General features: G+C 39.1%; 1 protein-coding gene across 1 annotated transcript; it reads right to left on the bottom strand.

The window, feature by feature from the left end:
- Positions 1–11,716: 11,716 nt before the first annotated feature.
- Positions 11,717–17,465, bottom strand: maff (v-maf avian musculoaponeurotic fibrosarcoma oncogene homolog F). The gene is made up of 3 exons (XM_017705481.2): positions 17,278–17,465; positions 15,815–15,868; positions 11,717–13,448 (listed from the first exon to the last, which is right to left on the bottom strand). Exons 2-3 carry the CDS (start codon positions 15,848–15,850, stop codon positions 13,005–13,007), a joined length of 480 nt encoding a protein of 159 aa, XP_017560970.1. The 5' UTR covers positions 15,851–15,868; positions 17,278–17,465; the 3' UTR covers positions 11,717–13,004.
- Between the last annotated feature and the right edge of the window lie 3,876 nt (positions 17,466–21,341).

Below are 21,341 nucleotides of genomic sequence, written 5' to 3'. Positions count from 1 at the left end.
TCTACTTTCACACCAGCCATCTCCATGTCCACCTTCACTACATCCATAAACCTTTTCTGAGGTCTACCTCTTCTCCTTCTACCCGGCAGCTCCATCTCCAACATTCTTTGCCCAATATATCCACTATTCCTCCTCAACACATGTCCAAACCATCTCAACCTGGCCACTCTGGCTTTATCTCCAAACTGCTCCACCTTCACTGTCCCTCTGATCTGCTCATTTCTAAACTTGTCCAGCCTTGTCACTCCCAACGAAAATCTCAGCATCTTCATCTCCGCCACCTCCAGCTCAGCCTCCTGTCTTTAGGCTAAAAGTATAATATAACCCAAATGCAGACTTACCTTGCTCTGCTTTAACCTTAAGTTCAGCTGTAGCTGCTTTTCTCGCATCTCAGGAAACATCTCTGTCTATCAATGTTCAACTTTTTACGGGGCTAAAGTCGCGCTTCTCATTCTCCTGCTTCTCGTTCAAATTCTTCTGTTCCACCTTAAATGGTGCCTGAGGCGCCAGATTGTACTGCTGCGCCATTTAAGGTGGAATGGGACAATTTGAATGAGAATATAAGCATAAGAAGCTGACTTCAGTTTCACGAGTTGTTGCAGATTAATCATAGGAAACCAGCTGAGTGATTTATAAATGCAAATAAGTCCATTCATCCCCAAATTATCAATGTTCATCTTAAATCTCTATCTTTGCCATTTTATTATGTCTTGCTGTGTGACCAACAGTCTCTGCGACAGTCTTCAGTGTTAAAGGATGAATTAGCAGCTATGCATTAACTCCAGCATTTAAGACCATTTATTGTACAAAAATCATCAGGAGATACCAAGTTCGAGCCCTGATGATGCTACAATCATCCGTAGCTGGGTGTCCAAGAGAGCACAATTTGCCTCACTCTCTGGGTGGGTAGGATGGCCCCAACTTCTACCCCTTTCACTCAACGCAATGCTAGTCAGCACAGGTGTCTGTTAGCTGACATAACAGATCATGGCATGTTACTGTGTTTTGTGCTGATACAAGGGGATAAGACACAGCAGTGCTGGTGAAGTTTTTTTTTTTTTTTTGAACAATATGTTTATTACAATTTTTCAAAAGTGTTATGTACAACTAGACAGGTAAACAACAGAAAAAATTATACATTATGCTTAAAAAAAAGGAATGACAAGAAGATTTAAAATGTGAAAACGCACACAAAAACAAAACAGACAGGGCGTACAAACTAAGGTAATGACTTATCTTCACTAGTGCAAAGCCAGCATTAACAGAAAAAAATTTTAAAAAAAAGGAAAGAGGTGATTAGCCTATCACATTGTTTCAAGGTCTCCATCAAACTCTTCGAGCTGGTCCAAGAATGGCCGCCATATCTTATAAAATTCTCTGAGATTATTAGACAGATTGTACCTGATTTTCTCCATGTGCAATAGAGATGTGAGCTCAGATAGCCACGTCTTGAAAAGGGGCACTGCCTCTGACTTCCAAAGCATTAAAATGAGTCTTTTTGCAACAACCATTCCGTACATTATGGTGTGTTGTACACGCTTACTTTGCGGCAACAGAACCATTGAGTACCCAAAAAGTGCCACCTGTGGATCAGGCTTGAAAACACAATTGTACATCTCAGAGAACCATTGGAATACACTGCACCAAAAGTCATACAGTTTTGGACATGACCAGAAAAGGTGGGCTAAGGTACCATCTGCAGACTTGCATCTCTGGCACAAAGGGGAGACAGTTGGTTATATTTTATGCAGTTTAGTTTTAGAGTAGTGGAGCCTATGCATGACCTTGAACTGAATAAGGTGATGTCTAGTGTTGATGGAGCAATATTGTATTCTACTGAGACCTTCCCCCCAGACAATATCATCAATCTGGATACTCAACTCTTCTTCCCAGGCACTCTTCAAAGACTGGGTGGCACAGTCCACTTGTTCAGAGAATATTTTAACAAAATTTGAAATCAGGTGTCTTGAATCCGGTGGGCCAAGCAAAAGATTATAAATCTTACTTTCCTCAGGAAGAGTTTCAAAATTATGTATGTTTTGGCGTACATAGTTCCTAACTTGCAAGTACCTGAAGAAATGTGTTGCTGGGAGGGAGAACTTATGTTGCAGTTGAGTAAATGAGGCAAAATGCTTATTAAGGTACAAATCTTTTAAAGCAACTATGCCTTTTAGTTTCCAACTGTGAAAAGTTGCATCAGACAGTGAGGGTGGAAACGCATGATTATGATACACAGGAGCATAAACAGAGGTACCAGGTAGTTCACAACACTTCTTAATTTGCTGCCATATTCTCAAACAGTTGCGAATTATTTGGTTATTCACTTTTAAGTTGAGAAGGCTAGGTGTTGAGAAAAGAAGAGCTGGGAGTGAAGTGTTTTTAACACCAGCCTTTTCAATGGCCACCCAGGCTGGAGTTTCTGCTGAGACACCAGGATTGTAACCTTCAACCCAATAAGCAAGAGGTCTAAGGTTTGCTGCCCAGTAATAGTGCTGAAAGCATGGCAGTCCAAATCCACCCTTTTCTCTTGGTTTTTGAAGATGCTTTTTGGATATCCTGTGAGCTTTAAACCCCCATATAAATGGCATGATTATTGAGTCCAACAACTTAAAGAAAGACTTGGTTAAAAAAATTGGAAGATTTTGAAACAGATAAAGAAATCTTGCCAGCGAAACCATCTTTATAGCATTTATACGGCCCACCATTGAAAGGGGAAGAGTGCGCCACCTTCCAATATCTACTTTTAGTTTTTCCACATTTTCACCGAAATTCAATTTAAAAATTAATTTTGGGTCTTTTGGAAGGGTTACTCCAAGGTACTTCAACTTGTCTGTAACTTTAAATGGGAGTCTATGCAAAAATTCTGGTTTGGGATTTTTCCCAAGAGGCATGAAGTCACTTTTTTGCCAATTGATTGTGTACCCAGCAATGTACCCAAATGACTTAATAAGATCTAACAGAATAGGAGTGGATAATTCGGGCTGTGACATGAAGATTACCACATCATCAGCATATAAAGACAGATGGTGGTCCACACCTCCTAGATGGATGGGGTTGAGAGTTTCATGCTGTCTAATACGGATTGCAAGGGGTTCAATACATATTGCGAAGAGGAGTGGGCTAAGGGGACACCCCTGACGCGTCCCATGCTGCAGACGAAATGAGGTGGACCTATCTCGATTTGTAAGGATGGAAGAGGACGGTGTCGCATACAAAATTTGAATCCAAGAGATAAAACGGTGACCAAATCCAAATTCTTCCAGGACCCTAAACATGTATGGCATTTCTATTTGGTCAAATGCCTTCTCGGCATCTAGGCACAAAACCGCTACCTCCTGGTCATTCTTATAGTTATGGTACATTATATACATTAATCTTCGAACATTAAAGAATGAAAACCTGCCTGGAATAAAACCTGTTTGGTCTTTATGAATAATGGAGGTGATATGTTTATTTAACCTATTTGCCATTAATTTTGTGAAAATTTTTAAATCAGAGTTCAGTAATGAAATTGGGCGGTAAGATGAGGGTTCAGTTTCGTCTCTCCCCTCCTTTAGAATAAGTGAGATGTTAGCGTCATATAAGGAGTTAGGAAATTTTTGGTTATCAAATGAATCGTAAGCAAGAGTGGAGTTAATTGTTTGTGGAATGTCTTGTACCACTCCATGCCAAATCCATCCGGCCCAGAATTTTTCCCATTGGGGAAAGATTTTATTGCCTCTAGGATTTCCTCAGCTGTGATATCAGCATTAAGCGCTTCACATGCCTCATCACTTAATTTGGGGAGGTTCAAGTCCTCCAGCCATGTAGAAGTGTTACCTGTCGCTTTGGATGTGTACAGTTGTTCATAATATTCCCTGAAGCGCTTATTTATATCCAAAGAGTTAGTAATAAGATCTCCTGATTTAGATTTTATCTTGTGTATGGCTCTGTTAGCCTGCAGTCCCCTCAACTGTCGCGCCAGAAGTTTCTGGGGTTTGTCTCCCAGTTCAAATAGTTTTTGTTTCAATTTAAATAGTTGGTTCTGTACCTGGGCAGACAATATGTCATTATATTCATATTTAAGTTTAATTATGTTCTGTAAGGTGACTGAGTTAGGAGATGATTTATAAATTGTGTCTAGTAGTGTTAAATCTTTTTCAATTTCTATCAAACGGCGTTTCTTTTCTTTTCTCATGGAGTTTTCAAAAGAAATAATGTGCCCTCTAATCACAGCTTTGAAAGCTTCCCATAAAGTTGAGTCTGTAACCTCATGGTTATCATTTGTTTCCAAAATTCTGATATTTTAGAAGAGATAGTCTGGGAAAAATAGGGGTCAGAGAGAAGTGAAGGATGGAAGCACCAACTATACTGTCATTTCATATGATTGAGGTCAAGTACCAATGATGTTGGGGAATGATCTGAGATTAGTATATTGTGATATTTGGTGGAGATCACATTTGATATCAGGTTTGAGTCAAGCAGGAAATAGTCAATTCTAGAGTAAGATTTGTGACGCTGTGAGAAAAAAGAATAATCCTTATCTGTAGGGTGCTGAAGTCTCCATATATCAACTAGATGAGTAGATAACATCAAATTGTTTACAGTTGCTGAGGCAGCAGAAGGTAACTGGGTTGGTTGGGAAGATCTGTCCAGATAATTATCAATCACACAGTTGAAATCACCCCCAACAATTACATTTGTGTCTGAGAGATTAGGCAGCAAATCAAAGACCTTGCTAAAGAAATTTGGGTTGTCAAAGTTGGGACCGTATATATTTAAAAGTGTAACATGGTGTGTGTAAATGTGTCCTGTCACCAAGAGAAATCTACCATTAGGGTCACAAATAGTGGAAACATGCCTAAATGGAATACTTTTACTAATTAGGATGGCCACTCTACGAGCTTTACTAGAAAATGTGGACTGAAAAATTTGATTGACCCATCTACACTTTAGCAAATTTGCTCTAGTTGGCTTTATATGAGTTTCCTGCAGAAACACAATGTCTGCAGCTAAGGACTTTAAATGAGCAAACACTTTTGCTCTTTTAATGGCATGCCCCAATCCATGAACATTCCAACTAGTAAAAGTAATCCCGGTGCCACCACCTCTTAAAGTAGAGCTATGCACGTCTAAACACAGTAAAATGTACAAGTGACGCCCTTAAACACTGAACACAACATAAAAACGAACAATGTAAAAAACACAAGTATACACCCCCTCCCCCCGTTCCACTTTCCCAAACAAAGTGAAAACACGTTCCCTTCAAATAAACACCGAGGCTGCCGGGCCATTGCAAATAAAAGTTTAGCGTAAGTAAAGAGCCCCAAGCCCTCTCTCCAAAAAAAACAATGATCTAATAGCGTCGATTAGGAGAAAAGAAAAAAAAATATTGTCCCGACCTGTAATTGTAAAAGGCTACATACCAGAAAATGTATCAATTCAAAGCGTGAACTGCACATACACTCAAGCCAATGTCATTGCGAACTGCTCGGCTTCTTGCGGTGTGGAGAAAACTTGCTCTGATGTACCCACTGTAACCCTGAGCCAGGCTGGGTAGCGAAAACCGACCTTGGCGCCAGCCAGCTTCAGCCTGTCACGAACTCCTTCAAACGCTTGGCGTTGCTTGATCACCTCCGCAGGATAATCGGGGAAAATATGAATTGCCCTCCCGTTGTATGTCAAAGGAAACTGTTGATGAGATAGTCGCAGTATTTTCTCCTTGACTTGGAAATGGTGGATCTTGGCTATCATGACGCGCGGCCGTGCCTCGCTGTCCTCATTAGATCTATTCCCCAGGCGATGCGCACGATCCACCACAACAGGCTTTGGAAAATTACTGGCGCCTAACAGTTCAGGGATAAACTTCTCCAAAAAATCCACAGGGCGCGCTCCCTCGATTTTCTCAGGTAGGCCTACAATTTTAATATTTTACATCTAGAGCGAGCTTCCAGATCGATTACTTTGGCGTGCAATGCGCGGTTTTCTATCTGCAATTCCATGCAAATTTGTTCAACTTTTGTGAGGCGAATGTCTTGACTGGAATTAGCCTCCTCGATTGTGGCAACTCTTTGACCAAGACTCACCAAAGATGCTTGAGTGGATGCCAAGGTTGCCTCTAATGCATCAAATCTGTCAGTCATCGTTTTGTTCATGCTCTGTATTGCCAAAAGTATGCTGCTAGCGTCTGCATCAGTATCTCCGGAGTCCGCGAGGCCCTCGGCGCCCGCTAGCTCTGGTGAAGCACGGGTTGCCGACTCAACTTTATCCTGCTTTCCACGTTCTGCCTTCGATTTTCCCATCCTATTTCTCTTAATAATCGCTTAAATCAACAAAAGGGTCGGGTAAACTGACAAATTTTTGATTAAATATCCAATTATATTATGATATGGAGAGGAGCTCAGAAAAACATGTCTACTCCATCTGGTGCTCACTAGCGCCCCCCCGGTGAAGTTTTTAAACACATCCGTGTCACTGCTGGACTGAGAATAGTCCACCAACCAGAAATATCTAGCCAACAGTGTCCTGTGACCACTGATGAAGAACTGAACGATGACCAACACAAATTGTGCAGCAGATGAGCTGTTGCCCCTGACTTTACATCTGCAAGGTAAACTAATAGGATGTGTGTCTAATAGAGTGTACAGTGAGTGGACACAGTGTTTAATCAAGTTTCTGAAAGTGTTTCAGTATTTTTCAAGTGTTTTAAATGTTGTGTTTTTAATGTTAGTTACTACTTCCCACCAATAAGGTGATTTGCTTTCACAATATTCTATTTTTATTCTACTTTTCTACATTTTAGGCCATCAATATATTGTATCTGTAGTTTTAGCTGCAATTTTTTGATATAGAGATTAAGCTATCAATGTATTCTTAGTTTAATTAAAAGAGATACCAGTTAATATGCGCTACAGTAGGACATTTTGACAAGGTAACAATTCATCAGAATACCAGTTCAGGTCGATCTTGGATGCAATTTTGTTTGGGTTTGGACTAAAAACCTAACAATGTAGTTTGGTTTGTGTCGGACATAAGGATGTTCTTGGGCTGTATTTAGTTTAGGAACAAAATATCAGGCCCAACTGAAGCTTAAGTTCAAGTAAAACATGCTTTTGGTCATCTTCTTGTATTGCCATAGAAACCTTATCTGTAAATCTTCACAGGAATCAGACAAGTGCTTCTTAAGATTCACCCCAAAAGACAATGTACAAGGAAAGTAATGTTTTTATCATGATACATGATAAAAGAATGTGGTGGGGTTTTTTTTTGTTTTTTTTTTAAAGTTGGTGAACTCATACAGTCATTATTTCAATCACCCACTTGGTGGTTAACATAGCAGTTTTGAAGTAGATAACCAATTCACAGCAAGACCTAGCTAGGACGAAGTACAATCTCCACAAGGTGGCTCCTATTTCTGTCCAACATGCTCTATATATGCTCTTTCTTTTTCTTCTTTTATTTTTCTCTTCTTCTTCATCAATATATTTCTTTTTTATGCCTTTCAATCAAACCATCTTGACTCAGTTACCTGCATGATTATCCCTCCATACAAAACCTGTTCCTCTTATCCTTCATTTCTTTGGACTTTCCGCTCATTCTCTTTTCCCTTTTCTTAGGCTGCATGTAAAGATTCTGTTCCGATATATGGACAGTATGGTAAGCTACACTGTGTCTTTATTATACGCTTAGTGTATTTTGTGCACTAAAGTGTTAAAATATTCCCATGATTGTGATGACCCACTTTTTTCCTTTCTGGTTCTGTTTTGTTTCTCCCCCCCCCCCCCCCCCCGCCCGATGTTAGGAGTAATTTTCTTCTTTCAACAAAAATCCAACTACAAACAAAAAGCCACAAAATTTGAGTCTATTTTACCATCTTGGGTGTACATGCATCTCAGCACATGTTAATGTCCTAGTGTAGGCTAAAATATAATACAAACAAAACAATGACTTACTTTGTCTCGCAATGTTCTGCTTTTGTACGAGGCTGAAGTCTCTTCTCATTCACCAGCTCCTCGTTCGAATTTTCCCATTCCACCTTAAATGGTGCATGAGTCTCCAGAATGTAACTGCTGCACCATTTAAGGTGGAACTGGACAATTGACTTCAGTTTTACATGTTTTTTTTTGGTGTTTGACATTTTTGGTGTTTGACAGTTTCACGTTGCAGATTAAATGTATCAGGAAACCAGCTGGAGTGATTATAAGTGTAAATAATATTTGTCTCCAAATTATGGATGTTCCTCCTAAAACTTTCTCTTTGCCTTTGTGTTAGCTACTACCTAGGTGTAGTATCAGTTATAGGCTACATTAATTCCAGTGTGAAACTGTGTTTGAACAATCAGCAGAGCTTTATTTTACTGCAAATGAGGATTATTTTATTTTTACCTAGAAATCTAATTCTGATGTGGAGCCACTCCAGGCCAGTAAAAGAGTGGAACGTTGCTGACCCCTGAGTTAGCGTATGGAAGCAGTGTGACTTCTGTGGAGCAGAATTACATGAATTACATGTTTCCGCTCATTTCCCACCCAGTTGTAGTTACTGCCAACCAGAGGACCATCAGTCAAGGGATGTCAGAGCTCTCACCCAACTCGAAAAGGACGAAGCGAACTCCAAAGCTTTCGCATAATGTTGCACACTTTGGAGCCGAGATACAGCGTCCCGTCTCAAAGATACTGACACAGCGACCCCCACTCTCTAAAGTGAGCTCAATACCGAAGTTACGAAATCACTGAAGAAAATTGGTATAATAGCTGTAATCTGATGTGTGGACACCCATTGCCACTGAATCTCATTTCATCGTAACTGCGCAATTTATTGTAGAGGAGTGGCAGCCTCCATCTCATGTGCTCCAAACGAGCAGTGAATGAGAGTCTTCTAGTTGAGTTGCCATATCGCTTTCATCAATTTATTAATACAACCCCAAGTCCAATGAAGTTGGGACATTGTGTAAAACAAATAAAAACAGAATGCAATGATTTGCAAATCCTTTTCAACCTATATTCAATTGAATACATTACAAAGACAAGATATTTAATATTCAAACAGATAAACTTTGTTTTTTTGCAAATATTCACTAATTTTGAATTTGATGCCTGCAACATGTTCCAAAGAAGTTGGGACAGGGGCATGTTTACCACTGTGTTACATCACCTTTCCTTTTAACAACAGTCAATAAGAGTTTGGGAACTGAGGACACTAATTGTTGAAGCTTTGTAGGTGGAATTCTTTCCCGTTCTTGGTTGATATACAACTTCAGTTGCTCAACAGTCCGGGGTCTCCGTTGTCATATTTTGCCATACATTTTCAATGGGAGACAGGTCTTGACTGCAGGCAGGCCAGTCTAGTACCCGCACTCTTTTACTACGAAGCCATGCTGTTGTAACACGTTCAGAATGTGGCTTGGCATTGTCTTGCTGAAATAAGCAGGGACGTTCCTGAAAAAGACATTGCTTGGTTGGCAGCATATGTTGCTCCAAAACCTGTATGTACCTTTCAGCATTAATAGTGCCTTCACATATGTGCAAGTTACCCATGCTATGGGCACTAACACATCCCCATACCACCTGGATTTTGAACTTTGCACTGATAAAAATCCAGACAGTCCTTTTCTTCTTTGGCCTGGAAAACACAACGTCCATGATTTCCAAAAGACAATTTGAAATGTGGACTCGTCAGACCACAGGACACTTTTCCATTTAGTGTCAGTCCATCTCAGATGAGAAGATGGCCCAGAGAAGCCAGTGGTGTTTCTGGGTGTTGCTGATATATGGCTTTCATTTTGCATGGCAGGGTTTTAACTTGCACTTGTAGATGGAGCGACGAACCGTGTTCATTGACAATGGTTTTCTGAAGTGTTCCTGAGCCCATGTGGTAATATCTGTTACAGAATGTTGTCAGTTTTTAATGGCACTCACCTGTTTCCAATTAACCTGTTCGCCTGTGGAATGTTCCAAACGGGTGTTTTTTGAGCATTCCTCAACTTTCCCAGTCTTTTGTTGCCCCTGTCCCAACTTCTTTGGAATGTGTTGCAGGCATCAAATTCAAAATGAGTGAATATTTGCAAAAAACTATAAAGTTTATCCTTTTGAATATTAAATATCTTGTCTTTGTAGTGCATTCAATTAAATATAGGTTGAAAAGGATTTGCAAATCATCGTATTCTGTTTTTATTTATGTTTTACACAACATCCCAACTTCATTGGAATTGGGGTTGTGAAAGATATTGGACATAAAATTCATTATGGATCATTATAGATACTTTTTTAAAGTTCTGCTTTAAACTGCTTTAAAAGTTCCAAGGTCCTCACACAGTGAGGAAAAAGAAATCCTTTATAGAAAAAAAAAGATACATCAATAATCATTTCAATCACATCACAGCCCTCTGAATTGTACTCGAAACGTGAGGCGCCAAGAGATTCCCACTTCTAGTTTGAGGTCATTTAACCCTGTTGTAGACTGCTTTAACATACACATAAGTACTCATGTCTCTAGGACAGGTTCTGTGCTGCTGTGGCATATACTGGTAGTTTGAGTACAGCTAATTTATCTTTGCGACAGAATATTATAGAAACATATGACAACTAGGTAACTAGGTGTTAGGAGCAGTTGATGGGACTTGATTAGATTTCTCTTATTCTGTAATGTACTCTTGGTTAGGGGTGAGTACTCAGCAGCCTGGAATAAAGGTTATAATTGGAGCGTTATTTGCATGGTGGAGATTACCTCAGGCTTTCGTCATTGTGTCAGACAGGAGACCACTGCAGTAAACCCACTATCTGGGTGGCGTGGGTAAAATAAAATCAAGGTTATAGTTATCCGGTGGAGTGGGCTGTGACATACTTAATGCTGCTTAATCATATTTAAACCATCTAAATACTGTGATGCTTTTGTGGGTGTTTCACCCTACTTCTATATTCCACACGTATCAAAATACTTTCCAGTTCAAATAATTGCATCAAGCTTCCTTTTTTGTTTATCCATTAAACAGTTAAGTTAATCCCAAAGTTATGCTTAATGGTATATAGAGAGATGCACAAGGTTACTAGGACAACAGAATAATTAAGGACATTTAGAAATAAGCAAAAGATTGGGGATGAAGTAAATGCCTTATTTTTAAATGTTTTGATGTATATTTTTCCATTAAAGATTTTCCTTGTGATGTTCCAACAAAGATGTAAAACAATAAATAAGCATTCAAAACGTCAAAATAACATCTTTCAATAAACACACACAGCTGTATGTACAATATATACATTTATTCCAATTAATGGTATAAAATAGACAATATATTTACTTTACCATAGAAAAATACAGATAATAAATACTTGTTTTGCTGCTTTACAAAACGTCCGGCATGTTTAGAAACAGAAAACAATGATTAGAAAATATTATTTGAATCAAGTGCTGCTCAATATTGACATGGGATTTAATGGGAATTAGAAATAATCTTTCGATCTAGAAATATCAGTCCATATACATATTCTCCCAACTGCTGGCTCATGGCTGGTAATTTTTTGTCAACCATGGGTTAATGTGATCACTTATATTCACAACTATCTATCTCATGTTCCTTCTAGCACTTGCAGAATCACCTTTTTCTTCTTATACTTGATTCTTTCCCTGACTTTTCATTCTTTGCCCTCATTTTTGCCTTGCTTCCACTGTTTCCCCTCTTTCTCTCGTGTGATACTTGTTAAGCTTTTGTCATTATAAATACCAAAAAATTATTCTACTTTTAAATACAAAAATACCACTACTGGAAGTCTACTATACTATACTGTAACAACACAAATATGACCTTCACACAGACCCACTGAATCATGTTACAGTAAATGGGTTTTACATACATAAACATAGTTAAATTCCTCATGAACATAGTAAACCTTGCATTAAATCACACGCATTAGAATAATTCTGACATGACAATGTCCCTAAGCTAAGTCATACATAAGCAGTATTTTGACTTAAAATCACAGCACTCTTTAGCTTTAAAATGTCTTCATCTTAAAATATAGATAAAAATTTAATTCTGCAGAATTTTGTTTAAGTATTAAAAATAATTACATAGGAATGTATCAGCTTGCATTGACATGGCATTCTACTGGTCTGTTCCATGACTAATTATAATTAACAATATATTCCAGCACTATTTGCCAACTTACAAAACGTTGGTAGTCAGAGATATAAAGTCAAGCTCAGTCATTACTTCTGTAAAGACATGTACAGTTATGACTATATCTTCCATGTAAGGTCAAAAAGTAACATGTATGATGATAATAATATAATCAAGCTAAATATCATGTAAACTGACCAACAATACTCTTGTTTCTACTGGTTAAATTCAATGTAATAAGCCAACCATAGAAACAAGAGGAAAAAGTCAAATCATAGAGAAATAATAAACATTCCAAACATTAGACCAAGATAAAAATAATCTAATGCCCGAATAACTAGGCAGAGGGAGAATGGTACAAAGACCAGTCTAGAATTTTTATGACTTGTTTATATGTCAAAAAAATGTAATGGTGGTGTGTATTGTTGGACTTATATACATGGAACAGTGTAAGACAATGACTCTAACCAATCTAAAACATACCTTCATCACCAGTTTCACTGAAACAGCTATTAAAATGTTTCTTATCTAAAATGCTTGCCAGTCAGCCAGTTATTCAGTTCAGCTTAAAGAATCCAGTTATTGTGTCTGGTATAGGTCATGTACCTCTATACACTCTTAAAAATAAAGGTTTAGAAATGGTTTTTGGCTTGGATATACGTTTCTATAGGGAGAAGAAAAGGAAAAAAAAAAAAAACAACTTTCATTGGTATTGATCATATGCGTTAAGTGAAAGTTTCTTCACACTTACATTTTGTAATACAAAGACAGTTCTTTAAAGAACCATCCACTGAAAGGTTCTTGAGGAGTCAAGTCTTCAAGTCTTCTACGCACTGCTCCACAGAAACCTTTTTGGCAACTTTATTTTTAAGAGTGTACCTGCATGTGCACCTGTTGCCCATAACAGCTAGCCCTAAGATGCTTCTTGCCCTCTGTGGGCGTGGCTCTGCTGTGGGCTCTTCACAATGGTGATGACAGATGCCGTGTTAAGGCGAGGAGCTGTAGCCAGAAGGGTTCCTCCTCCAGCCTCCAGGCCTCGAGCGAAACGCTGCAGAGCAGCCAGCCGAGCTCCCAGCCCCTCCAACTCACGTCGCATGCCTGCATTCTCAGCACCCAGCCGCTCCACCTCACGTTGCAGCTCCTTCTTCTGCTGCTCCAGAGCCTCGCGCTGAGACACACGCTTCACCCTGCAGCTGGCAGCATAGCCACGGTTCTTCAGCGTGCGTCGCCTCTGCTTCAGCTTCTGGATCTCCTCTCTCGACAAACCACGCAAGAGCAGGTTCAGCTCACGTACCGACAGAGACATGAGCTCACTGTCTGTCAGCACGGGAACATTTTCTCCACATTCCCTCTTCACCTAAGAGGAGAAGACAGTCATGCCATAGCTCCTGTGCATTATTTTTTAACATTATAGTATACTCTGGAAAATAAAGGTTCCCAAGTAGTTCATGGATTGGGCATATGGTTCTTGAGGAGTATTAAGGAGTAGTTCTTCTATGCCATTGCTCCAAAGAACCCTTTTTGGCACCATTTTTTAAAGAAAGAAGCAATGTATTCCATATTACATGAACTATGGTGAGATTTACCTTTGCAATATTTTTTTTTGTTATATTTTTTAGCATATATTATTTGCAATTTTTTAATGCTGCAAGCATTACAACCAATTACAGTTTCAGATGAATCAAGGCATTCAACAAATGCAGCAAACATGAATAATGTAGGTCAAAAAAGTTGGGATGGGTGCATGTTTACCACAGTGCTGCATCACCTCTTTTTTAACAGCATTCTGTAAGAGTCTGGGAACTGAAGAGCCAAATTGCTGTAGTTTTGAAATGTTGAAAATGTTTTCCATTCTTGTTTGATATAGGATTTCAGCTGCTCAACAGTTCGGGGTCTCCTTTGTTGTATTTTTCATTTCATAATGTGCCAAATGTTTTCAGTGGGTGACAGGTCTGTCTGGACTGCAAGCACACTAGTTTAGCATCTGGACTCTTAATATGGAGCCATGCTGTTGTAATACGTGCAGAATGTGGTTTGACATTGTCTTACTGAAATAATACACCGCTATACCATCATGAATACTGGCTTTTGAACTGCACACTGATAACAAGCAGAGCGGTCTTTAGCCTAGAGGACACAGTGTCCATTATTTCCAAATAAAAATAAAAAATTTGATGTCAGATGACAAGACACTTTTCCACTTCCCCTCAGTCTGTTTTAAATGAGCTCAGACCCAGAGAAGGTGGTAGTGTTTCTGGATCCTGTTTATTTAAGGTTTCTTCTTTGTATTTTATAGTTTTAACTCGCTTCTGTGCATTTAACCACCAGGTGGTTTTTTTCAGCCTTACACAACTTTATGAGCCTTTTGTTGCCCCCATCCCAACTTTTTTGGAATGTGTTGTTGGCATCAAATTGATTTTGATATCTTGTCTTTGTAGTATTTTCAATTAAACATAGGGTTTAAATGATTTGCACATCATTGCATTTTGTTTTTATTTATATTTTGCACAGCATCCCACTTTTTTGGAAATGGAAACATTTAAATGTTTTTAATGTTAGAAACATTTAAATGTTTCAGATCATGCAACCAATATAAAGACAACATGAGTTAACACAAAATGCACCCTTTTAAATGTCACTTCCATTTATTGAACATTAAGATTTATTCAAAACCCATCACCCATGTGAAAAAGTAATTGCCCCTAAACCTAATAACTAGTTGTGCATCCCTTGGTAGTAACAACTGCAATCAAAGATTTGCAATAACTTGCAGTGAGTCTTTTACGTTGTTGTGGACAGACTTTGGCCCACTCTTTTTTGCAGAATTGTTTTAATTTAGGGTACATTAGAAGGTTTTTGAGCATGAACTGTGCGTTTATGGTCTTGTCACAGCATCTCAATGGGATTCAAGTCAGGACTTTGATTCGACCCTTCCAAAACCTTAATTTTGTTTCTTTTGAGCTGTTCAGAGGTGGACTTGCTTGTGCACTTCAGATCACTGCCCAAGAACGCTTGAGCTTTAGGTCACAAACTGATGGGCAGACATTCTCTTTAAGAATTTTCAGATACAGAGCAGAATTCATGGTGGTCATTATGATTAGTCATTGCCCAGATCCAGCAGAAGCAAATCAGCCCCAGACCACCACACTACCACCACGTTTGACTGTTGGAATACGATGTTAGCTTTACGCCAGACACAATGGGACCCATGTCTTCCAAAAAAATTCCATCTTTGAGACATCAGTCTGCAGAATATTATCCCATAAGACTTGGGGCCATTAATATTGTTTTGGCAAATGCAAGATGAGATACAGATTTATTTTTATTTTGTTATATGACAAGATACACTGACATTTTAAAAATGCCAATAGCCACTGACTCCCCCAAGTTAAGCTCCCGTATAATTAAATTAGCTACATCTGGTGAACCAGAAAAAAAGCTAACTAGCAAGTTAACGTTAGCTAACAGCCGAGTCTCAGTCAACAGTAGAATCCACACAGCGATCAAGTCACTAATAAATTGAATGTAAATTAATTTATTAGTTTTACATTATTTGAATAAATGAATGTAAAAAGTTATCAATATGTAAGAAAGGCATGTTTGTACATTCTTAAAATCCATACAGTTTATATACAATACAGTCTCACATACTTAGTAATGACAAATATATCTCAATAAAGAAAAGAACTGTCTACAAATGAACACAATGCATCTTGTATTTACCTTGAGGGCTTTGCTGGCTCTGCCATCTGATGTCATGGTTGTGTTTTCTAATGCCTGTAAACACCAATTAAGAAAGGTTAGACTTAAACTTTATTGTCAGTTTTCCAGGCCAAAGTTAAGATTGTAGCAAATTACACAAGACAATCTTCACTAGAAATCTTAAATCCAGGACTAATTTTAACATGTTAAGCTACATGTGTGTGTGTGTGTGTGTGTGTGTGTGATTTCATACTGGTACCTACTTGTGTACATACAGCCCAGACATGATACATTCTATCCACTAAAACAGGAATATTAGTGACAGTCGAGTAACAGTGTCCTAGGTAATCAAACCTTTCCCAAGTTTTGTCACTGACGTCACAGTAAAAATTCAAAATAAAAAAGTTTTACCGTTATAAATAAAGTGGACCACTAGTTTTGTATTTTGTTCAGTTTCAAACTGATCAAAGGGAATCGGCGCATACATATAATGTAGTGGGACACGTATCCTAACAATAGTTTAAATGTGGTCAAAGTCCAGAGTAAGGACAACACTTTGCTGACCTACAGTTTCCAGAAATGGGAAATGTGTGGGTAGCGTGCAGATAATGTACTGGGTGTTTTACTCGGAGTCACGGTGATTCAGCACAAGTCTCCTCCTAAAGGCCTCAATTCTCTCAGTCCCAATTTAAGATAGTATCAACGGCTGTATTTGTTCCGCTATCTTTGCAAAGTTTCCAGTTTCGCAAACACTAAATAAAGACCATACTAATAGCACATGTCTAATAAAGCCGCTAGGCAAACCTGTCTGCTTCGTCATACTCAAAGTAGACACCGTTCTGATAACCTAAGCAAAAATCTCCCTACCTCAGCAAATAACAGTTGTCACAGCTAAGGAAAATAAAGAGGCACAAATTTAGCTTCATGCTAAACGTTTGTTTAGTGCTAACCTCCGGTAATAAAATGTACAATATCGCACCTCACCTTCACCCTATATTGTAGAAGCTTTGATCCACTAAAGCAGAATGTAGTGGTAACTGGCAAGTACCTTAGTCCCAGTATGTTAAGATATCAGACGTTTGCACTTAAATATAGCTCCGGATTAACTCACTTTCCGATAACGTTACGTAAAATAAGAATTAGCTAGCTAACGTAGTGTTAGGTTAACCTTTATAAATGTGTCAATTTCTGGTCAGATAGCTGTCTAGCTAACATAACTAGCTAGTAAAGCGTCATGTCATACTGATCTCATGGTAAATAAGATTACTTGCACTGAAATACTAAGAGCAATTATACAATTACTCAATCGACAATATGTGATATAAGTATACTCGTCAGTAAAATGTCACGAATATACAAAAACACAAACACAACAGACGGCCATACACCATCAAGGTGTTAGCTATGCTAGGCAGCTAGTTAGCTAGCACAACTGGATGGAAAACACAGCGACATGGTAAACAAACGCAGAAAAAACGGCCTACCTGTTGCGTATTAGATTTTTTCCTCCTCCGACGTAGTCAAATAACAGATATTCGTCGATGTACTTCAAAGTCAGACCTAGGAAACTTAAACTACCACAACTGAGTAAATTTAAAGGCGAGTAAAGCGACCCGCCTTTTCCCGGAATCACCGCGGTACTCTCATTCATAAACACACAGTAGAATGACGCAGCAGCTCAGGAATGAGAGCAGTCATAAACAACTCCACCATGAGGAGGGACAAATATATCCATTTATTTATTTATATATATATATATATATATATATATATATATATATATATATATATATATATATATATACACACACATACACATATATATTATTTATACCTCCTCCTGCTTTCTACACTTATTGTCCATTGTATTCCACACTTACAAAACAGATGCACCTTGTAGCTCTACAATTACAGACCATCTGTAGCCCCCTTTATTAGATAGATAGATAGATAGATAGATAGATAGATAGATAGATAGATAGATAGATACTTTATTGATCCCAAAGGAAATTTAGGCATCCAGCAGCAACAACACAATACAGTAGGAAACATATTCGGCATCTATCAAACACAGAACAATAGAAAATATATAAGGGTATAAAGACTTTCTGTACAAGGTAAAGAACTATCTGTAGATGGAGCAGTGCAGTAGATTTTTCTAACAGCCAATAAATAAATTCACAGAGCAAAGTGCAAGGTGCAACCGACATTGGTTATAAAAGTGACTGATGTGCCATAGAATTCTTAATATGTACATGTAAAAAATATAGTTCTGTAAAGTGAATATGTGAATATATGAATGCCACACCATGAGTAAATGTACTTGAGTGTAAGAGAGGTTGGGGAAGTGTAATTGTGAATAAATAATTAAGCGGTTGAGTAGTTGAATAATGTCCATGTAGTGTGACTGGGTTAAACTCAGACAGCAGCAGCCTGAATTGAAGAGTCTAATGACTCTCGGAATGAATGATCTTCTGAGTCTGTCTGTTGTGCAGCTCTGTGACAGCAGTCTGCCACTGAACACACTCCTCTGCTTCATGATGATGGTGTAAAGTGGGTGACTATCATTGTTCATGATAGAAAGCAGTTTGTCCAAAGTCCTCCTATCTGCTATTGTTACCAGAGAGTCCAGCTCCACTCCCACCACTGCCCCGGCCCTCCTGACCAGCTTGTCCAGCCTTGCTGCATCTCTTCTCTTCATGTTGCCTCCCCAGCAAACCACAGCGTAGAAGAGAATGCTGGCCACGATTGAGTGGTAGAACATCTGCAGAAGCTTCTTATAGATGTTAAAGGACCGCAGTCTCCTCAGGAAATAGAGCCGACTCTGTCCTTTCCTGTACAGGGTGTCCGTGTTTGTGTTTGTTTATCCACCTTTTACCCCGTTCTTCAGTGTTCAAGACCCCCATGGACCCTCACAGAGCAGGTACAGTGCTGCTGGAGTTTTTATACACCTCAGTATCTCTGCTGGAATGAGAATAGTCCACCAACCAAAAATATCCAGCCAACAGCGTCCTGTGGAGAGCGTCCTGTGACCGCTGATGAAGGACTAGAGGATGACCAACACAAACTGTGCAGCTGCAGATGACCTATTGTCTCTTGACTTTACATCTACAACATGGACTGACAAGATAGACTACAGTCTGTAATTGTAGTCCATCTACAAAGTGCACCTATATAGTAAATGGAGCTGATACAAGGTGGTGGTCATAATTTTATGCCTGCTCTGGGTGCATATTGAGGCCTTCAATGAGCATCCATATGTTCTGATGCTACCTCAAGAGGAGCCTCCAGGGCTAAAGGGGACTTACCCAACCTTCCACAGCTACTTCTTCTGTTTGTGGCAGCTGACATTTAAAGATATATTGATGGCACCATAGAAAGCAAGAGGTTTGTTTCACTACATCAGAGGTGGCAAAAGTACACAAGTTCCTTACATAAGTAAAAGTACTAGTAATGTAGTAAAAAAATACTCAAGTAAAAGTTAAAATATGACTGACATTTTTTACTACAGTAGAAGAATAAAAGTATGTGCTGCTAAATATACTTAAAATAAATAAAAGTATTCATTTAATTACTGTGAATATAATTTGTAAAAAGGATATATTGTTAGAGGGTTAGAGGCACACATTCATGAAACTGAATGAAATGCAGGCATCATCCACAAAAATCCAGTTGTCTAGAGCACTTAAACAGATTTCCTTTACAAGAATTTCAGACAGACATTGTTGAAATATTCAAATTGAATAGCTGAAATTGTTGATTTTTATTTTAGCAGTCAACACTGAACACCAGAGCAGATAATTCCTTTAAGTAAGGCTGGGGCCAGAGTGGGATTTGTTTTCAGACCAGGAGTTACATGATTTAGACCAGCACACGCCAAACTACACACACACACACACACACACACACACACACACAACAAAACGTAATGTAATGTAAATGTCAATACATCAGGCTCTAGGCTGCAATGTCAATACAACAGGCTATAAGCTATCAGCAGTGCAGTTATCTATTGCCTAGAGAAGATATGTTAAAAACAAAGTAAGTGATGTGCAAAATATGCGGAATATGCGAAAATATGCGAAATACGACACAGCAATCCTAAATACCTAAACCTAACCACTGTAGACAAATATTAACATATAGCATATTGCAGCAGCAGATAAGAAACATTTTCATAGATTTCCTAGATATTTATGGTTTTACTATCAAATATCGACATTTTCACAAAGTCCATGCCAGCTTATATAGTAAAACAGCCATGTAAGTACCAAATTCCCAGACAACCGGTGTGTTTTTTTTACATTTGTTTTCAGCTTTGGACGCGAAGAATACCAGTTAATCTTTTTAATGCAACTGGAGCTCAAAATTCAAACACTGGCACGCTGATAATGATCCTAACTGAAGGACTGAAGCAATTAATTCAGTAGAGCTGTCTGTTGTGTCAGCCAGCGGCACAGTGGATAATACTGTTGCCAGATGTGCAAGCCTCTCAAGCCTGACGTCGGCTTATTCAAATTTCCGTTCCACCACATTTGCACGCTATCCTTTGTCCAGACGACTGAACGTACCTGCTACATAATTTAAAGTGGAACTGCAATCTTCAGCTACATCTAAGCTCTATCTTCTGTACGACCAGCAATCAGCAAATTGGAGCTGTATCACATTATATTATTATCACACGCACTGCACAAAAAAAATAAAGGGAACACTCAAATAACACATCCTAGATCTGAATGAATTAAATATTCTCATTGAATTGAATGTGCTGACAACAAAATCACACAAAAATCATCAATGGAAATCAAATTTATTGGCCCTCCAAAGAAATGCCACCCCATACCATTACTGACCCACTGCCAAACCGGTCATGCTGAAGGATGTTGCAGGCAGCAGATCGCTCTCCATGGTGTCTCCAGACTCTGTCATGTTTGTCACATGTGCTCAGTGAACCTGCTTTCATCTGTGAAGAGCACAGGGCGCCAGTGGCAAATTTGCCAATCCTGGTGTTCTCTGGGAAATGCCAAGCATCCTGCACGGTGTTGGGCTGTGAGCACAACCCCCATCTGTGGACATCGGGCCCTCATACCATCCTCACGGAGTCGGTTTCTAACCGTTTGTGCAGACACATGAACATTTGTGGTCTGCTGGAGGTCATTTTGCAGGGCTCTGGCAGTGCTCCTCCTGTTCCTCCTTGCACAAAGGCGGAGGTAGCGGTCCCGCTGCTGGGTTGTTGCCCTCTTACGGCCTCCTCCATGTCTCCTGGTGTACTGGCCCCTCTTCTGGTAGCGCCTCCAGGCTCTGGACACTACGCTGACAGACACAGCAAACCTTCATTGATGTGCCATCCTGGATGAGCTGCACTACCTGAGCCACTTGTGTGGGTTGTAGAGTCCGTCTCATGCTACCATGAGTGTGAAAGCACCACCAACATTCAAAAGTGACCAAAACGTCAGCCAGAAAGCATAGGTACTGAGATGTGGTCTGTGGTCCCCACCTGCAGAACCACTCCTTTATTGAGTGTGTCTTGCTAATCGCCAATGATTTC

This window comes from Pygocentrus nattereri, chromosome 13 (assembly GCF_015220715.1).
Source record: "Pygocentrus nattereri isolate fPygNat1 chromosome 13, fPygNat1.pri, whole genome shotgun sequence".
Lineage (NCBI taxonomy): Eukaryota > Metazoa > Chordata > Actinopteri > Characiformes > Serrasalmidae > Pygocentrus > Pygocentrus nattereri.
Note: the sequence above shows the minus strand (reverse complement) of the source record. Positions and strands in the feature narration are given on the sequence as shown.